This window comes from Bombus impatiens, unplaced genomic scaffold (genome assembly GCF_000188095.3).
Source record: "Bombus impatiens unplaced genomic scaffold, BIMP_2.2 scf_1055, whole genome shotgun sequence".
Taxonomy (NCBI): Eukaryota; Metazoa; Arthropoda; class Insecta; order Hymenoptera; family Apidae; genus Bombus; species Bombus impatiens.
Genome location: NT_177474.1, coordinates 1 through 18,030, shown reverse-complemented (window position 1 = coordinate 18,030; position 18,030 = coordinate 1). Strand labels below are relative to the sequence as shown.

The following is an 18,030-nucleotide window of genomic DNA, read 5'->3' as shown; positions in this document are numbered from 1 at the left end:
AATACAGAATGAAATACAGAACAAAATATAGAAATATGGAATTCTATATATCCTCTACAAGAGTAATTTACAATTGCATAATAACATCACGGACAAGGTACTAGGCAATGGTATACAATATTAATGTAATTTTGTGATATATTGAGTCGATAAAGTCGCATATGACATAAAAATGGTAAGACAGTCAGGTTATACATACTATATTCAATATTCATTGATAAATTTCATTCGACAAATGAAATTAGAGAATGGATACCTTATTTTCTAAGACATCTATGTTTCAAACTCAATATTAACTGTATGCAATGTAATATAATATGTGCAACTGGCTTTTCTAAGGATTTGTCGATTCGAATTTGGCGGATCGATTTTCTATGTTTCCCGCTTGCTAAGTTAAATATCTCCACCAATAGGAAATCTCAATCAATAGAAATTTCCACCAATAGGATATCCGCTAGATGACGCCATGCCACGAAACGTTAGTCAAATGTTGAAAGTTGTAGCGGTTAAATGTATCACTTTTGCTTTCTATACGGTGTAACAGGTAATATGCACAACTTAATCTATTAATTAAACAATATTCCATTGCTATTTTATTACCGTTTTTACATTATTATTAGTTTCGTTAATTGATACGTGTTTGTTTAAGAATTTATTGAAAATTCGAGTATCTCGAATTTTTTTTTTTTGTTTTTTTTTATTTATTTAAAATTTCACATTCACAATTTGTCCAATTTGGACATTTGGTAGAATTTTTTATCTGTTTGATTATCTTGTGGTGGCTACCCACAATTATTTGACAATTATTTGAATTCTTTCGCTCATTTGATAATTAGATGTGCCGGTATCTTACATTATAAACTTTTAAGACAGAATTTTAATTCGGTTATTGTTTCATTTTGATATATGTAATTGATATGGAAATACTGATACAATATTTCGTATTTTGATAAAGGACAATCACAATTTCTACTTTTCCCTATCTTCTGGAAAGGATATACCGATGCTTCAAAAGCCAGAAATGTAAGTATTATTACACGTTATATTCTCACTAATTTTATTTTAAAAATAAATTATAGTATTTTACGTTTTGCAAGCGCACGATAAAAGGACTACTTACTTGTAAATTGATATTTCAGATGATAGATCTTGAATGTACATGCGTAAAAGAAGGGTGAAGGAATCTCCACGTACAACAACTTTCACCTAGCCAATTAGTATTATTTGATATACAAATACTAATTACATCACTGCGAGATACAATTATGAATTTTATAGCGAATAATATATGACTTGATCGGCTGCAATCGTTATTACGTTTTTGTGTAACTAGAAAATTTACTCGGTACTTAATTAACGTCTGTTTATATTTTTATTAATTACATATAATTATTACAAAAATATAATATCATTTACAAATAATTAAGTTGGGCTCTTTTAAGTTCGGTGTACTGTCCAGTTTAATAATTTGTAATAAATAACGGAACTATGATACATGGAAGATATTAATTTTTGTGTTAGTAATTAATAGTTTGATACCGCCTCATACAGAGTCCTTTCGATTTAACAATGGGATATATATATTTACTTATTTATTTAGATGTGTATGTATTTCACGATTTTGAACTTTTGTTTGTTACATTAGTTTTACTTCCTTAAATTATTATACATGTAATATTTTATTTTTGTAATCCTTGATAATTTATAAATAAATTTATGTATATAATAATTTAAGAAAGTAAAACTAATCAAAGGTTCAAGTCCTAGTTCAAAATCGTGAAATTACGTATCGAAAATATTATAAGATTTGGTACTAACTTTCTACTTTAATTAATTTTAGATATATTCCTCCTTTCGGCGCTAATAAGAAAGCAGCTGGATCAATTACATACGGAATCATAGTTTTCTCGCAAACTTCAACTTTATGATTGCGAAGTATTGTTATCAAACCAACTTTGGATTGATAAACTGCAAATCGGGCGCCTGAAATATATTAAGTATGTCGTTGAATATATCGCAGTACTTCTTAAAATTAATATAGTATCTTTGCAGCATTAAAAAAAGATAACTATCAGATAAAATAGTTAAAAACGTACCAATACAATTTCTTGGCCCGTCACCAAAAGGCAAATAGTGCATGGAATCTCGTGATGCAACGGCGTCATCGTTAAATCTTTCAGGAATAAAAGCATCAGGATTTGGATAAATATCAGGGTTATGATGAATCGCGTACAATGGTATCCATACGAATGTCTTTTCCGGTATGGAAACTTTAGTGTTGTTAAAAGTATAACTGCTCACTGACTTTCTTAGTATAAGCGGTCCAGCAGGATACTTTCTTAACGTTTCTGCAATAAATTTAAGCAATAAAAATTAGTTTATGGTTATTAAACGAATGTGAGTCAAAGTTATGGTAAAAAACGGATAACGCAAGTTACGCACCTCGAAATACTAGATCCAGGTATGTCAAATCTTTTATTTGGTCATATTTCAATTCACCGTCGTTTTTCTCAAAGTGTTCTTTAATTTCTTGCCGCAATTTGTCTTGTATCTCGGGGTTTAAAGCTAATTCATAAAGGGCATTGCTTATAGCTGACGAAGAAGTCTCAAATCCAGCAACGAAGAAAACGAACGCTTGAGCCGTTAGTAGAGTGTCCGTAAGCTCTGTACAAGACGATTAAAGGATAACGTGAACTGCTTATCAGAGATAGTTATCGTGGGAATTGCTTAAAAATTGCTAAGAAGAAAAATTTAAGGTACTTACTAATATTTTCCAATTTATCTGGATGTTTCTTAAGTTCCATAAGCATATTCACAAAGTCAGGCCTCACGATGTTGTTGTCATCCCTGTATTTCATCGTATCAACGATTATCTTCGTGAGGAACGTAGTAATTTCCAGTGGTGCCATTATGGAACCGAGTAAATTGTAAAGGTGAGGAAATATTTGTCTAAGTCTAAATCTCAAAATTTGCCTAAAGGAAGTGGCAAACACTTGTTTGCCCATTCGACGAAATTCACTATCTTCGTCGGATAACGCGTTCATTTCTATACCAAAGGCACAGCTACCTATTACATCCGTCGTATATTTGGCTGTTAATTCGCGACATTCTATGGGCTCGCCTTTCGCTACTAGGTTATCGAGGTACTGTTCCAAGTGTTTCGAACATTCTAATATCAGAGGAAACATCTCTTTGAGCTTGCCAGATGTAAATACTGGCGAGAGCCTTGTTCTTAATGGACGCCATCTCTGTGACTCCAAATTGAAGAGATGTGGAGATAGTGGTTCCGCCTATGATGATTTTTGAAACTGGTTCGATATTCGACAAAAGTAAAAAGATCGCGGTATGCCATTAAATAGTTTAAAGAAGCAGTGTGCCATGGCATGCTTAAGATTCATGGCTTACCAGTTAGCTCATTTACCTTTTCGTGAACAGGAATCCCCCGATCAGCAAATATAGAGAAATCTCTTATTAGGACATCTTTTATGAGCTCCGGATCTTGAAGAATTAGTATAGGCGTTTTTCTTGTAAATATTCCAACCATTGGCTCGTCTTTGTACTCCTCCCAGAGTTTCTTCAAATACGCGCACATCGATGTCCTTAGTAACATTACATCTTTGATGTTACCGAACACTGGTACAGGCTTTGGTCCAGGTACTCCTCGGACTTTCCAAAAATCGAAAGTCGAAGTAAAGTAGAAATAGAACGCGAAAAATAGCGCGATTATTCCGCAAATAATTTCGAAGTAGGTTGCCATTGCGCTACTCGTTGCTTCTAATCTGATGGACAAACGATGATTCATAAAAGTAAATTTTCTGCAAGATATCGTTACTACTTATATTTCCATAGTTAATTCAAAATCGTAAAAATTATATGTTAGCATTTGCCAGTATTTTGGGATGAAAATCAATTCTCAATTAAATTTAGATATAATTGAATGAAAAGAGTAAGATTAAATTATTTTTAGTTTCGTAATGAGTTTAAGTATTAAATAATTATCGTTTTTAATCTGTTCGGATGTAGAACAAGTCTATGTCTGTCGTGACATGTATCGATAGAATCAAAACTTATTTGAAACGAGGAAAATAATATCACGAATTTTTTAATTGATATTTCTTGTTTAAAGTTGTCGTTTGTTTTTCGTACGTTAGTTAACAAAATTTATATGTGATGTATTTATTATAATGTAAAAATTAAGTACACAATTTTAACGAACCATTAAATTATCTTTTTTTGAAATATCTTTAGTACACGATATTCGAGTTCTATCGATTTATCAAATAAAAACTCGTGCAAAATTAAAAAACAACGATAGACATATATATATCATTATTATATCATGCGTGTGAATGCGTTTGTAGACAAACTCGTACTACTCGATCATTAGCAACTTGAAGCTGTGCTTCAAGGTCGACAAGAAGCACAGCAGAAGCACGGAAGAGTTAATAATAGTGATTCATTGTATATATTATACTATTACTTTGCATATATTGTATAACAAAATGGTTGTATGTAACGTGCGATAAACAAAATGCTTACGACGCTTGACACGACGTAGAAATTCACTGTTTGACACTATTTCGGAGGCACTACCGCAGCGGAATCTTCTCAGTGGAATGGAGTATGTATGATTCGATGAAATAACGGAATGCGCAATCAAAATGAGTTGCATAAACGCAACGTTAATGACTAATAAAACAGTCACACAGGTCACATATAGCTAGCAGATCGGCATTTTATTTGAATAGTATTTAGTACGGGAAAGATAAGTCGATTAATGAAACGTAATATGTATCTATTTTGTCTGCGGCTATGCTCGCTTGCACGGTTCTACCGACTAACTGTCTAGGAAGAATATTATCCCCAGAGTACTGGATTTAACTGAGGGATCTGATCGATGCAGAGTGATGCGCAGCTCTGTAGGTGTCGCCGTCAGTATTGGATACTTACTGATTAAACAAAACACTATTGCAAGGCAATTAAAAATGACTAGAATACGTAGTAACAAACAACTACAAAGCAAAGAATGGTAATTCAGATATTTATTTTGAATAATAGCTAAAATGCGGTCTACAGTAGCGTTACAAAATCCGTTAGTAGATCAGACTCCAGGATGTCGACATTTTTCCTACTAAACCCAGATTCCATAGCGTTTATCTAGTGCATATCGTGCAAAAAGAAAATGTCATTCTCTCGGGGAAAAAACATTTCCATAGTTGGAAATGCCCAGTCTTTCTATTCCCATTAATTTCTCTGGTACTATAATGTGATTCTGGTAATACGATATGTATGGATTCGTCAGATTCGCCAGATTTTTGGAGAAAACATTTTTTTAATATTTCATTACATTGTGGAAATAGATCTGTTATAGATAATAAGTTTGTAGAAGCACATTTACTACAAATTATAGTAATTATTTGACAAATATGATAGCAATAATTAGAATAATAATAAACAGTGTTTTTATCAATTTCTTCGCAGATGAATGATTAGAAGAGGTCGAAAGCTTAATACGCTTTTATAATTTTCTTTTATTATAGGATAGTCAAAAAGTGCAAAATACAAAATCTTGGAGCAACAAATAAAAAATATGTTACGTTATGTTTGAAGTTGAAATCTATGAATGGCTACCGTTCAAGTAATAAATTCAACTTTCTACTTTGCTTATTTTCAAGTGAATTCCACCCTTGGGAGACAATGTAAGGGAATTCGGGTTATGTACATAAGTAGTTATTGTCTTTTCGCAAACATCAACTTTGAACTTGTGTAATATTTTTATCAGTCCCATTTTAGTTTGATAAATCGCAAAACGTGCTCCTGAAACAATAATTAAATTCGTTACGTGGATACAAAACAAATTAAGAACAATTATTTAATTCAATATCTGTCCTTGCTTTACCAATGCAATTTCTTGGTCCATCGCCAAACGGTAGATAGGACATCGGATGTCTGGCAGCTACTGCGTCTTCGTTAAATCTTTCTGGATCGAATTTCTCAGGATCCGGATAGATATTGGAATCCCTTTGAATCGCATACACGGGAATAAATACTCCGGTACCCTTAGGAATCGTTACCTTTGTACCACTAAAGGTATAATTAGCGTTGCTTTGTCGCCTTAGAAGCGTTCCTGCTGAATACTTTCTAAGCGTTTCTGTTTAACAAAAGCAGATACGCGTAATTTTAATACGTGGATAGATATTTTTATTTCTACAATTTTTATGGCGTAATTTTAATATTTAGTGATTGATTTCACGCGCTAATTTGGGATTAAATGCATGAACATTCGCAGTTAAATTATTAGTAATACGTTTAACAACAACGTACCCTTGAATATTTTGTCCAAGTACTTCATTTCTTTGACTTGTTCGTATTTCAAGTTTCCATTAGTTTTGACATGGAATTCTATTATTTCTCTCCGAAGTTTATCTTGTATATCAGGGTTCAGGGCCATTTCGTAAAGTGCGTGCGATATTGTCGTCGAAGACGTTTCGAATCCAGCCGCGAAGAAGACAAAAGCTTGCGCAGCGAGAATTGTGTCCGTTAACTCTATAAAATTTCGTAAAATTACGATAGAAGGTGAAATATATATTATAATGAATGAATTATATTGTACTACTCTAATTAATAATTTATCAGTATTCTGCGCTATAGTGTTATCTATATCAAACATAGTAGTTTGCGTAATTAAGCAATTGTCTAATCTCAATTTATCATTAATCAATGCATAACGATGGCTGAGTAATTAAAAACCTGTTTAAAGATACAATTAATTGGCTTACCAATATCTGCTAATTTTTCCGGGTGCTTCTTCAGTTCCATCAGCATGTTTATAAAATCCGGCCTAACGATGTTATTTTCTTCTCTATATTTCATCGTATCCGCGACCAGTTTTGTAATAAATGTAGTTACTTCCGATTGTGGTATCAAGAACCAAAGAAAGTTATACAACCGTGGAAAAGTATCTCGAAAGGTTATCCTGAGGATCGTTTTCAAATTTTGATCAAAGATTTTTCTTCCTATTCTTCGAAATTCACTCTCTTCGTCTGACAGTGCGTTCATGTTGATACCAAAAACACAGCTTCCAATAACGTCAGTAGAGAATCTCGCTGTTATTTCGCGGCAATCCATGAAGCCTCCTTTTTCTATAACCTTCTCCAAGCATTGTTCCAAATTTTCCGCACACTCTAATATCAGAGGAAACATTTCCCTTAGTTTACCGGAAGTAAATACTGGCGAGAGTTTCGTTCGCAAAGGTCTCCATCTTCTCGCTTCTACGTTAAAGAGATTCGTAGCCAATGCATCAGTCTGCGATTAAAATTAAGTTGAAACGATTAATCTCGTAGAATCTTGATAAAAGAATATCGGAATTTTGCAATTAAATTATACTATGTTAAAAAAAATATTCATGTCCATATACCTTTGAACGATAGTATACATTGTACATACCCGTTCAGGAACATTCAGTCCTCGATTGTCGAACGTAGAGAAGTCTTTGATTAAAACGTCCTTGATGAGATCTAAATCGCACAGAATAAGCGAAGGCGATCCTCTCACGAATATCCCAATCATTGGTTCGTTTTTGTATTTCTCGTACAGGCGTGCTATATAGTCACCTATACTGATTTTTCTCAGCATAACATCTTTGATATTTCCAAAACCTGGTATAGGTCGAGGACCAACAACGCCACGATCTTTCCAAAAATCGAACGTACATGTTAAGTAATAATACACAGCAAGAAAAACTGCGACGATCACACTTAGTATTTGAAAATAGTCAGCCATGTCGATGTGCCGTCAACTTCTGTTCGGACGAAGGTTCGTCGTAGACTGACGTCGTTAAACGAACTGCTGTATAATTCCCTTCCGAGAACACATCACTGTTGGAATTTATAATGCTGGCACACGAACATTCGTATCAAATGTGTACAGACTAGATTTTTAGCTCTTAATGCTTACAGTCCACATATCTGCCACTAAAAAAGCATGAACTTGCATTTTCTTGCTGTTGAGTATGTTAAGTAAATAGAGTTAATCAGGCTGAATCATTTCACGCAACATATTTTGATATGACTTGTATCTACATAAAGTTCTACGAACATGACGATAGTTTTATTTATTCATTACTCAAGGGAATGGAACTCAATATGGAAAGTTAATTTTATAAATAATCACGTATCTCTCCGCTCGTTATCTTGTTAGTTAATATAGAAGCTATCTTTCTACGAGTTTTAACAAATGTTTGCCTCTCGTGTGTTTATAGTGACAAGGTTTTTCATCGGTTCTCCTATTCTCCAGAGACGGTCGTTAAATCAATTGTAATGACTTGCGTTTACGATGTCAATGCTCCGTTGTGTGATTTTCTTTCTAAATATACAGGGTGTTATAGAAAAAAGTCAATGTAATTAATGTAAGCCTTAAAGTTAATTCTTTCTATGAAAAATATGGAAATTTTTCACGCTTACAAATGATATTCGATGCTCTTCCTCTCCACTTTAAAACAAGGCTGTGTAACGAATTTGTTCAAGTGTTCCTTCTGTATCTCGCTTTTCGTCATATATAATCTTGTATTTATCGTCATGTCATCTTCTATTCATTATACATATTCATATGTAATAATTGAAGTAAAACCGCCGAAATACATTGAAACATGTTGTGATACATAGAACAGTATCAGTTACATTGCAGAAATGCATCGTGGTCATAAAATAGTATCTGTATGACTTCGCTCATTAATTACGCATGGTAACTATATAATGATATGTAATCGGTACTGATGTTATTTCAACGTACGTAGGTAGCTCAATACCACAAACGAAGTCCCGCAAAGGATGCAAGACAAATGTAAATATTATTTCACGAAAATATTGATTGTATGAATGAAGAATACAGAATACTATAAACTACGAAATCTTGGATGCTTTTTTTGTGATTATTTCTTACTATAGACTTTACACTCTTTCTATCTCTCTGCTTTTGAATTAGATTCATGCAAGGCCACGTTCTTTTATCAGAAATTTCGCGAAATCTTCGTCAGACCGATTTTCTTTTAATACATTGCACATCATCTCCTGGAAAACAGAAATTAAGGCTATTACAAGTAATGATAACAAATATTCGTGGAATTGTATCGTTTACGTGTAAAATACAAATACACACGTTTAATAATCTGTTTTTTATAATTACATAGGTACCGTTGAAATTGAAATTCTCTTTGTATTTGGCATCGGTTTGTTTTGTAATTAAAAGCAGTATTTATAATGCATTCAGGATGTCATTTCTTTTAAAATCTGTAGTATGTACATAAATCAGGAAACAATGTTATATAAACGCATAGATTTGAATATTTATTAACAAACTTTGAGAAAAAAGTTGAATATTAATGGAACGATATCGAGGCTCTGCAATTGAGTTCATGCCACTGATCTTATCTATAGAAAATTTTTGACGGGAAAGTGTGCGTATCGAATTAACACATCTTGCGAGTTGATAAGAAGAAGCGAGTCATTCAATAAAGGGAAATGGTGATTCGTTGTGGTAGGACATTGGACTGAATTTCATAGAACAAGAAGTTCATTTTTACTACAATCATTAACAATTTTGTTATCGGCGTTATTTACGTCAACCTAATCTTCGCTTAAATAATATGTAATAAGTAAATATAATTCTCTGAAATAATGATAATAACGATAGCAGCTACGAGTCAGTTTTCCACCTATTTTATATTTTTGATTCTCAACTTTTTAATAAATTTCCACGGATGCACAATTATCGGCATGTTTGAGATGTTGATTTCTTCAACACGCTCAAAGATCATCGAAATAGCTGAGATGGATGAGATATCGATATTTATCAAATAATTTGCAAGATCAATTATTGATTTACATGTTTCAAATTTGTAGGAATTCTCTAAAATAGGCAAAAAGACTTATTTTGTTTATTGAAGGCACTTGCAAATCTTTCACATTACAATTTTCATTTATATTAATAACGATATAAGTTATTTAATCCTAATCCCACTTTATAATTAAGTGCGAAACAATGGATAATTAAGTGGAAAAAATATAGATATATAAATAGATGTTTAAATTTACAATAAAGAAATGAAAATTTATACGTTACTCGAATAAACAGATTATTAGAACGATGATTGTAATCTAAATAACAAGAGTACCCATATTTATTTCTTTTGACTAGAAACGACCATTTGCATGTCCGTAATACAAACTAGATTTTTGCGAAATTTACATAAATATATGTTGTTTGAGCAGATTTAAAAATTATCTAACAGAATTTTTCAGCACTCGCTTCGTATTTTCGTTATCTTCAGGTATATTCCTCCTTTTGGTGCTGACACAAATGCACCTGGCTCAAATTCGTAGGGAATTATCGTCTTATCGCAGACTTCAACCTTGTAGTTACGAAGAATCGTAATTAGTCCAACTTTGGTTACATAATTTGCGAAACGTGCACCTAGAGATAATACAGTACGAAAAATTGATTAATAGTTGTGAACATTTGTAATTCATTGAGGAGTGAATTTAACAAGTTACAGATGGAAGTAGAAAGGAACGATAGATTCTTAATATTAAATATTTTTCATTTTCTTTTCCTAAACTTTCTAAACTTTCTAAATCATGCAAAAATAAAAATGGTCATGTAATTTACATACCAATGCAATTCCTTGGACCATCGCCAAATGGTAAATAATGCATGGGGTGTCGGGCAGCCACGGCTTCTTCGTTGAACTTTTCGGGATCAAATGAATCAGGGTTCGGATAAATATCCAGGTCACGATGAATCGCAAACACTGGTATCCATATCAGTGTTCCCTGTGGTATCGTAACTTTAGTATTGTTAAAAGTGTAGCTCGATTTCGTTCTTCGCGGTATGAATGCTCCTGGCGGATACATTCTCAACGTTTCTGTAAAAAAAGGATAAATTAGAATTCGTACGTTTGTTAAAAACTGTAAATCTACGAAAGTATGTTAAAGCTGTCGATCGAATTAAAAATATAGTTTAAGTCGAAAGAATTACAGATTAGATTAGAAATGTATGGTATTAATAGCAACGATATAATTAATAAAATCAAAAGTAATATTTGATTAATAGACGATAACGCGTCATATTTGTATGCGTTTGTGTTGTGTACCCAAATTATGGTCATCTAATAATATCAATGTTGCTTGTATAAATATAAAAGTTCATTAGACATATCAAGTTCATTAGATATATCGTATTAATTGGAAATAGATTCGATTAGATAAAGTGAGAATTAAAGATACCTTTGAATATTTTCTCTAAATATTGCATTCCTTTGATATCTTCGAATCTTAACCCTTCATTACTCTTGCAACAATGCTCTCTGATTTCCTCGCGAAGCTTGTCTTGTATGTCTTGATTCAAAGCTAATTCGTAAAGAGCGTTGCTCATAGTCATAGAGGAAGTTTCAAAACCGGCTGCGAAGAATATGAATGCCTGCGCGGTGAGTAGCGAATCTGTCAGTTCTGGAAAGAATTGCGATCACGCGATCAATTTACATCGATTAACAAATTTTCATCCGTTTTAAATCTATTTGGCAAATGAATCATTGTTATAGAATTAAATGTCTGTGAGACGTACCGATGTTTCCAAACTTCTCCGGATGTTTCTTTACCTCCATCAGCATGTTTATGAAGTCTGGCCTAACGATGTTGTTCTCCTTCCTGTACTTTATAGTGTCAGTCACAATTTTTGTAAAGAATGGTGCTAACTTTCGATCGGGTATTACATAACCGAGCAAATGGTACAACTTTGGCATGAATAATTTCATCTTTTGTCGTATGACGTTTTCCAGATTCACAGCGAATACCTCCCTGCCCATTTTACGGAATTCGCTGTCTTCGTTCGCCATTGCGCTCATCTCGATACCAAAGGCGCAAGTGCCAATTACGTCAGTGGTGAATTTTGCCATTACTTCGCAACATTCGATGGGCTCTCCTTTCTCCACACACTTGTCCAAATACTTCTCCAAGTGCTGCGAGCACTCGATTATAAGGTAAAACATTTCTCGCAACTTGCCGGATGTGAATATCGGCGAGAACATAGTTCTCAATGGTCGCCATCTCTCAGATTCCAAGTTGAAGATACTTTGAGATAGCGGTTCCGTCTATGGATTAATTAATTTGAAAAATTAAGTTATACAGTATATCGAGCTAAAATTGTTGCACGAAGGATTACATTGTTTTATTTCTGAAAATCGAACTTATAATTTCGCTTACCCTTTCATAAACATGGAATCCTCGATCCGCAAATTTGGGGAAGTCTCTGATTAAAATGTCCTTGATAAATTCTGCATCTTGCACAACAAGCAGAGGCGATCTTCTCATGTACAAACCAACCATTGGTTCATTTTTATAGGTATTGTAAATTTCCTTGAGATAGTGAGGCATTGATTTCCTCGCGAACATAAGTTCATTGGTGTTACCAAGGAATGGTAGAGGTTGTGGTCCAACTACTCCGCGATTTTTCCAGAAATTGAAAGTCAATGTGGCATAGTAGTAGAGAGCAAGAAGCAGTGCTGCCATGCCGCATAAAATCTCGAAATAGTTCGTCATTTTGCTCGATTATCTGAAATCAGTAGTTGCAAACTATTTTAACGATGTTACGTTGAAGATTTCTAACGATTATTATATTATTTTATATAGAATATGTATGGTACGGTGTATTAACTTTTGTAAAGTAGATAACTGTTATTAGACTTAATATAATAAGTAACATTTACTTGTATGAAAAATTATTTTTTCTTTTTCGTAGTCAAGTAGATAAATAGCTCTTTAAGATAAGCGCGAAGTGAAGAGTATTTACGTTTGAGAAAATGAGATCAGACAGATAGTAGAATAAGTAAAACATCGACAGGCGCGAAAAATGTTTGAATAATTGAGGTATTACCCATATCATATCGAGCAAATTAAATCATTTTAACTCTCTGGTTCATAGAGAATAAAAGAAAATGTTTTAAGCAAATGATGCTAAATTTGACGATAACAATTTACAAATAACAACAAATTACTACGAGTCATGAATTTTGAAAATAATGTAATAAATATTTCTGTGTGAGATCGAATAATGTACATAGTAATTAAAATGCAGTAAAATTATTCTAAAAATAGACAGGTAGATATTACATTATTCTAAAAATATCTTGTGCAGTTACAGCCGTCTAGAAAGAAAACTTGACAAGTTAGGGTGATAAGTACTTTTATAGTTAGAGTACTTAGTTTTTAGGAGATAATGTTTGTGTGATAATAATGGTAATCGTTTGAAGTACTGCGTGTAGAATTTAGATTGCGATAAAGACCTATGATTAAACTTGATGAATATCGATTTTATGATGATGATGGTATCGATGAACCTTTACTTACTTTACCGTCGTGGATGTAGCTAATATTTATCGGTACAAATGTGGGCACTACAAGAGGCTATGAGTAATGGCGAGAGGATGGTCGAGATGATTGTGATAACGAATTCAGGTTCGATAACGAATCCACGGTCCACGGGAGGACAAGTATCAACGTAATACTCGATTCGGGTAACTTCTCGATAACTCAATCAGCAATTCGTTCAACGATTAATTAACAAACTAACTCTCTCTTAATCCAAAAGAAACTGTCCTTATATACTCCTGTCCTCACTTCTCGTGTCAATGTTTGTTTTTAAGGAGAGCCATATAATCATTTCATACCTCTGTCAGGTACACGTCCCTTCCGTGACGCGTTATGTCACTTCGAGCCCGAACTCATCGTCATAAAGTCAGATTGGAACATTAAAACTATTCCTTAATGTTATTACTTAAGTGCAATTATAGCAAAGTCTGGACTAGTGTATTGGGGGTTTTCCCAACATTCCGGACGGGAATCCTCGCTGTCCTTCCATCTCCGACAAATATATATTTATTAGCAAATTTTTTGGCAAACGAAAGCGAAACAGAAGCAAGTCGATAAATGAATTCCTCGTTGATATGTTAATCGTTATATGTCGTTAATTTAAGTTTTATATTATATTCCCGCACTCTTACATTTTATATTCTTAAAGTTTCTTATTTTATATTTCTATTTGAATTTGTATGTTATTGAGGTTTAGGAGGAATACAAGAGAGTTTGAGTGAGTAAGTTTTAAGCCTAAATGTTAAATATGAGAGATGTTAAGCTTGATGATTCGAAAAGTAAACCATAAATGTAAACCAAAGAGAAATGTAATTGGAAATTTAACAAATTACTTGAGAATGAGGGAAATCTTACGTTGTTTGCCAGACATATCGCATAATAAATTTACAACTAAGCAGAAATATAAGTCAACTTACGATAAATACACTTGCTATTTGTGTTATTCGGTAGTAAAGGAGAAAGTTACGAAGGTGCTTCTTGAACACGTTTTTACATGTAACTGGCTTCTACAGTAGAAAGTCTCGTAGTTTTATACCTACACCGTCCTTGCAGTTATCGTTCATGATGACTTGGAGCTGTCCGCCGTAATTTGTTTCCCTCCCGGTAGTTTCTGGAAATGATCGCGGCTAACGGTACGTTAGCACTGAGTATTAAGATCTGAGAAACGTAAAAGTCAGATCTGTGTATTTTACGACACTTGGAAATATAAATTATGTTATATAATTAAGAAAAATTCTACTTTTTCGTGTAGAATGTTTATGAAGAATATTTCGAATATTTATATTATGAATAATATGAAATTTTATCTGTATAAGGCGGAGAGAGAGAGAGAGAGAGAGAGAGGGGGAAATTCGTTACTTATGAGATAGCTTCGAAAATTCCTTTTTTTGAAATCTGTCAGATTCGAACCTCTTCATTGATTCTAATTATGATGATATGGTAAATTATAGTCAGTTATACTTTATACTGTTGGAAGGCACGTAAGTGTGCAGAGATGGAAAAAGATCCTGTGGAAGGAATAAGGGCTCGATTGGTTGTTTTTAACAGACTCGACGCAATTGTAGAGTTAAGCACATGTATCGGTGGAAACATCATCGTGTAACTATGAGCGATAAAGAGCATTATTTTTCTTGTCCCTGTGACATATCGCGATGCATGCAAAACGTGATAGGTTTAAGGATTACTATACTACGGATATATGTATCGCCTATTTATTGTTAAAATATAAATAAGTGAAATAAATAAAATGTAACAAAATATAAATATAAAGTATAAATTAATATATAATGTATTATAAACTGCTTTGTTACAAAACACACTGGGTACCGATTTTAATTAGACGATTACAATCGATATATTTTAAAAAGCCATCGTAATTTTGAATTACGTTTATATTTTTGTTATCTTCAAACAGATCCCTCCTTTTGGAGCTAGCAGAAATGCATTTGGGTCAAATTGATAAGGGATCATAGTTTTCTCGCAAACGTCCACTTTATACTTGCGAAGAATTGTGATTATACCCACTTTGGTTTGATAAACAGCAAAACGTGCACCTGAAAGAAAAGTTTTATGTGCGTGTTTGAAATTTGTACAAAGTCGACATTCTTTTCTCTTAATAATTCTGGTAGTCATTGAGTAAATATCATCGATCTAACGTACCAATACAATTTCTTGGTCCAGTGCCGAATGGTAAATAATGCATCGGATGTCGAGCATCAATGGCATTTCGAGTGAAATTTTCGGGATTAAAAACATCAGGATTCGGATAAATTTCGGGATCACGATGAATCGCGTATACGGGTATCCAAATCATCACGCCCTTCGGTATACTGATTTGTGGATCTCGGAAGATATATTCAGAATTTGATTTTCTTGGTAACAGAGTTCCTGGTGGATACATCCTTAATGTTTCTATAGGAATAAATTGAAAAAAATGCCACTTTATTCATTTTTCATTTTTCTTCTCAAAGCAAAGTTATACGCATACCTTTAAATACTTTGTCCAAGTATTCCATATCTTTAATATACTCGTAATTTAACTCTCCGTTGTGTTTCTTATAGTGTTCGTTGATTTCTTCGCGTAACTTCTCTTGAATTTTGGGATTCAGCGCGAGTTCGTAAAGTGCATTGCTCATTGTCGTCGAACCAGTTTCAAAACCAGCGGCAAAGAAAACGTAAGCTTGTGCGGTTATGAAAGAGTCTGTTAATTCTGTAAAAAACGATTTAACATTGTGTCGTAATTTTACCCATCTAACAAATATCTAATGGATGTATTTTAGCAAATTTTTTGTATACTACGCTATTAAACGTACCAAGATCGTGTAACTTTTTTGAGTCTTCCTTAAGTTGCATTAGCGTATGTATAAAGTCAGGTCTATACACGTTGTTCTGTTTTCTGCATTTCATAGTATCTGTAACGAGCTTGGTTAGAAACGGAGCAAGTCTTCTGTCCGGCACAATGTAACCCAACAAATCGTACAGTTTCGGCATCATCAGTTTGAATTTCATTCGTATTATCGCCTCCAAAGATGGTTCAAAAATTTGTTTACCGATTTTACGAAATTCGCTCTCTTCGTCTGACAGTGCACCCATGTTGATCCCAAAAGCACATGATCCTATCACGTCCGTTGTAAATTTTGCTGTTATCTCACGAAAATCGACAGGTTCTCCCTGCGCAACCATTTTATCCAGATATTCTTCGAAATAGTTTGCGCATTCAATGATCAGATCGAACATATTTTTCAATTTGCCAGATGTGTACACAGTGAGCTTCGATCTCAATGGACGCCATCGTTTTGCTTCCAAGTTGAACAGATGCTGCGATAATGGTTCGACCTAAAAACAGTTTATAAGGCAATTTGAAAATTTTGACTATTCGACTAGCTATAATCTTATGTAACAATATAAAGTATAATGATGATAATATATGATAATATATTACAATGGATAGTGATTTGTAAATAAATATAAATATAGATATTGTATAAAGATTAAAAGGTAATTGTGTGTATTACTTTGCTCGTCGTAATGACTCGAAACGTATCCAAAAGTTCTAAAAACAAGTTGCATAAGTTATACGTCTGTATACGTACTCTTTCATGGACATTAAATCCGCGATCAGCGAATTTCGAAAAGTCTCTGATGAGAACATCTTTGATTAACTCCGGATCTTTTAAAACTAGTACGGGCGTCGATCTCATGTATAACCCAATCATTCTACCTGTATAGGTTTCGTAAAGATTTTTAATATATTGTGGCAAAGCTATTTCTGAAAACATGATGTCTATAAAGTTTCCAAAGAAGAATACTGGTTTTGGTCCCGAGATTTTGCGCTTCTTCCAGAAATTAAATACTAATATATAGTAATAATAAACTAGAAGTACTGCAACGACAGTGCATATTATTATCAAATAATATACCATGGTTCTCTGTTTCAGTTACTGATTCAGACGAAAAGAATGATTTTCTGAAAAAAGAAACGTGCAATGATAATTTGGTACAGTCGATATTCTCCTTTCGCTCAACACTTTCCAAACCGGAGTCGATTCGATTATGAATATCACAGAAACTTGCCTCAATAAAAATTGGAAAAATAGAATTATACAATTTTTATTTATCTATTTTGTTAGAATTTAATCTTGGGATTAAGATTAATAATCTATGGAAAACACAATGTTTGTGTTTGAAATAATATAATGTGATATTTATTAAACAATTGTTACACGAATTATAAATGTGCGTTGTAGACAGTTGGCTAGTTATTCACAGACTAACTGGCTTATTGATCCATGGACTTTGAAAAGATTTAGAGCCCCACTCTCTATGCAGTAATGAGTGTAACCTGTGCAGGTATCTGTGTGGCGTCACACGTGGCACAGAACCTTCCAGTAGCTTCTCGACGTGTCCATCTAGAATGTTCCATCCATATCCTCACGTTTCTTCCGGCGTTTTTTGAAGAAACATGCACTTGCTAACTGTCGTGGTGCATCTCACGAACGCACGCTAGTGGGGTTGGCGCTGGGCGACGAACGGAAGAATCCGTACGATCAATCACCTTATCTAGTCTCGACTCCATGGAAAAGTGGTTTCACAAATGGGGCTTCAAAAT

General features: G+C 33.5%; 3 protein-coding genes and 2 long non-coding RNA genes across 5 annotated transcripts; 2 read left to right on the top strand and 3 right to left on the bottom strand.

The window, feature by feature from the left end:
- Positions 1-2: 2 nt before the first annotated feature.
- On the top strand, positions 3-1,501 carry LOC105681479. Its single transcript, XR_004462632.1, has 2 exons — positions 3-544; positions 956-1,501. It is a non-coding gene; the product is annotated as an uncharacterized LOC105681479 (long non-coding RNA).
- On the bottom strand, positions 1,450-4,837 carry LOC100744909 (cytochrome P450 6a2). The gene is made up of 6 exons (XM_003493191.4): positions 4,540-4,837; positions 3,422-3,779; positions 2,765-3,290; positions 2,443-2,664; positions 2,097-2,348; positions 1,450-1,983 (listed from the first exon to the last, which is right to left on the bottom strand). The coding sequence occupies exons 2-6, from the start codon at positions 3,755-3,757 to the stop codon at positions 1,814-1,816; spliced, it is 1,506 nt and encodes a 501-aa protein (XP_003493239.1). The 5' UTR covers positions 3,758-3,779; positions 4,540-4,837; the 3' UTR covers positions 1,450-1,813.
- On the top strand, positions 2,623-5,190 carry LOC117152295. Its single transcript, XR_004462633.1, has 2 exons — positions 2,623-2,756; positions 4,362-5,190. It is a non-coding gene; the product is annotated as an uncharacterized LOC117152295 (long non-coding RNA).
- Positions 5,191-5,511: 321 nt separating this feature from the next.
- On the bottom strand, positions 5,512-12,606 carry LOC100745756. Its single transcript, XM_012391238.3, has 10 exons — positions 12,258-12,606; positions 11,620-12,145; positions 11,283-11,504; positions 10,670-10,921; positions 10,302-10,470; positions 7,447-7,795; positions 6,780-7,305; positions 6,325-6,546; positions 5,900-6,151; positions 5,512-5,817 (listed from the first exon to the last, which is right to left on the bottom strand). The coding sequence occupies exons 1-10, from the start codon at positions 12,591-12,593 to the stop codon at positions 5,648-5,650; spliced, it is 3,024 nt and encodes a 1,007-aa protein (XP_012246661.2). The 5' UTR covers positions 12,594-12,606; the 3' UTR covers positions 5,512-5,647.
- A 2,613-nt stretch (positions 12,607-15,219) lies between these two features.
- On the bottom strand, positions 15,220-17,539 carry LOC100744187 (probable cytochrome P450 6a13). Its single transcript, XM_003493186.3, has 5 exons — positions 17,015-17,539; positions 16,235-16,757; positions 15,910-16,131; positions 15,582-15,833; positions 15,220-15,475 (listed from the first exon to the last, which is right to left on the bottom strand). The coding sequence occupies exons 1-5, from the start codon at positions 17,342-17,344 to the stop codon at positions 15,312-15,314; spliced, it is 1,491 nt and encodes a 496-aa protein (XP_003493234.1). The 5' UTR covers positions 17,345-17,539; the 3' UTR covers positions 15,220-15,311.
- Positions 17,540-18,030: the final 491 nt, after the last annotated feature.

Coding starts and splice junctions, on each gene's coding strand:
- LOC100744909 (XM_003493191.4), bottom strand. CDS start 3,757: ATGGCAACCTACTTCGAAATTATTTGCGGAATAATCGCGCTATTTTTC. Junction 2,665..2,764: donor AGATAAATTGGAAAATATTA/GTAAGTACCTTA, acceptor CGTCTTGTACAG/AGCTTACGGACACTCTACTA. Junction 2,349..2,442: donor CCTGGATCTAGTATTTCGAG/GTGCGTAACTTG, acceptor AATTTATTGCAG/AAACGTTAAGAAAGTATCCT.
- LOC100745756 (XM_012391238.3), bottom strand. CDS start 12,593: ATGACGAACTATTTCGAGATTTTATGCGGCATGGCAGCACTGCTTCTT. Junction 10,471..10,669: donor TGGTCCAAGGAATTGCATTG/GTATGTAAATTA, acceptor TATTATCTCTAG/GTGCACGTTTCGCAAATTAT. Junction 6,547..6,779: donor GGAAAAATTAGCAGATATTG/GTAAGCCAATTA, acceptor GAAATTTTATAG/AGTTAACGGACACAATTCTC.
- LOC100744187 (XM_003493186.3), bottom strand. CDS start 17,344: ATGGTATATTATTTGATAATAATATGCACTGTCGTTGCAGTACTTCTA. Junction 16,758..17,014: donor GATTTAATGTCCATGAAAGA/GTACGTATACAG, acceptor AACTGTTTTTAG/GTCGAACCATTATCGCAGCA. Junction 15,834..15,909: donor CTTGGACAAAGTATTTAAAG/GTATGCGTATAA, acceptor TTATTCCTATAG/AAACATTAAGGATGTATCCA.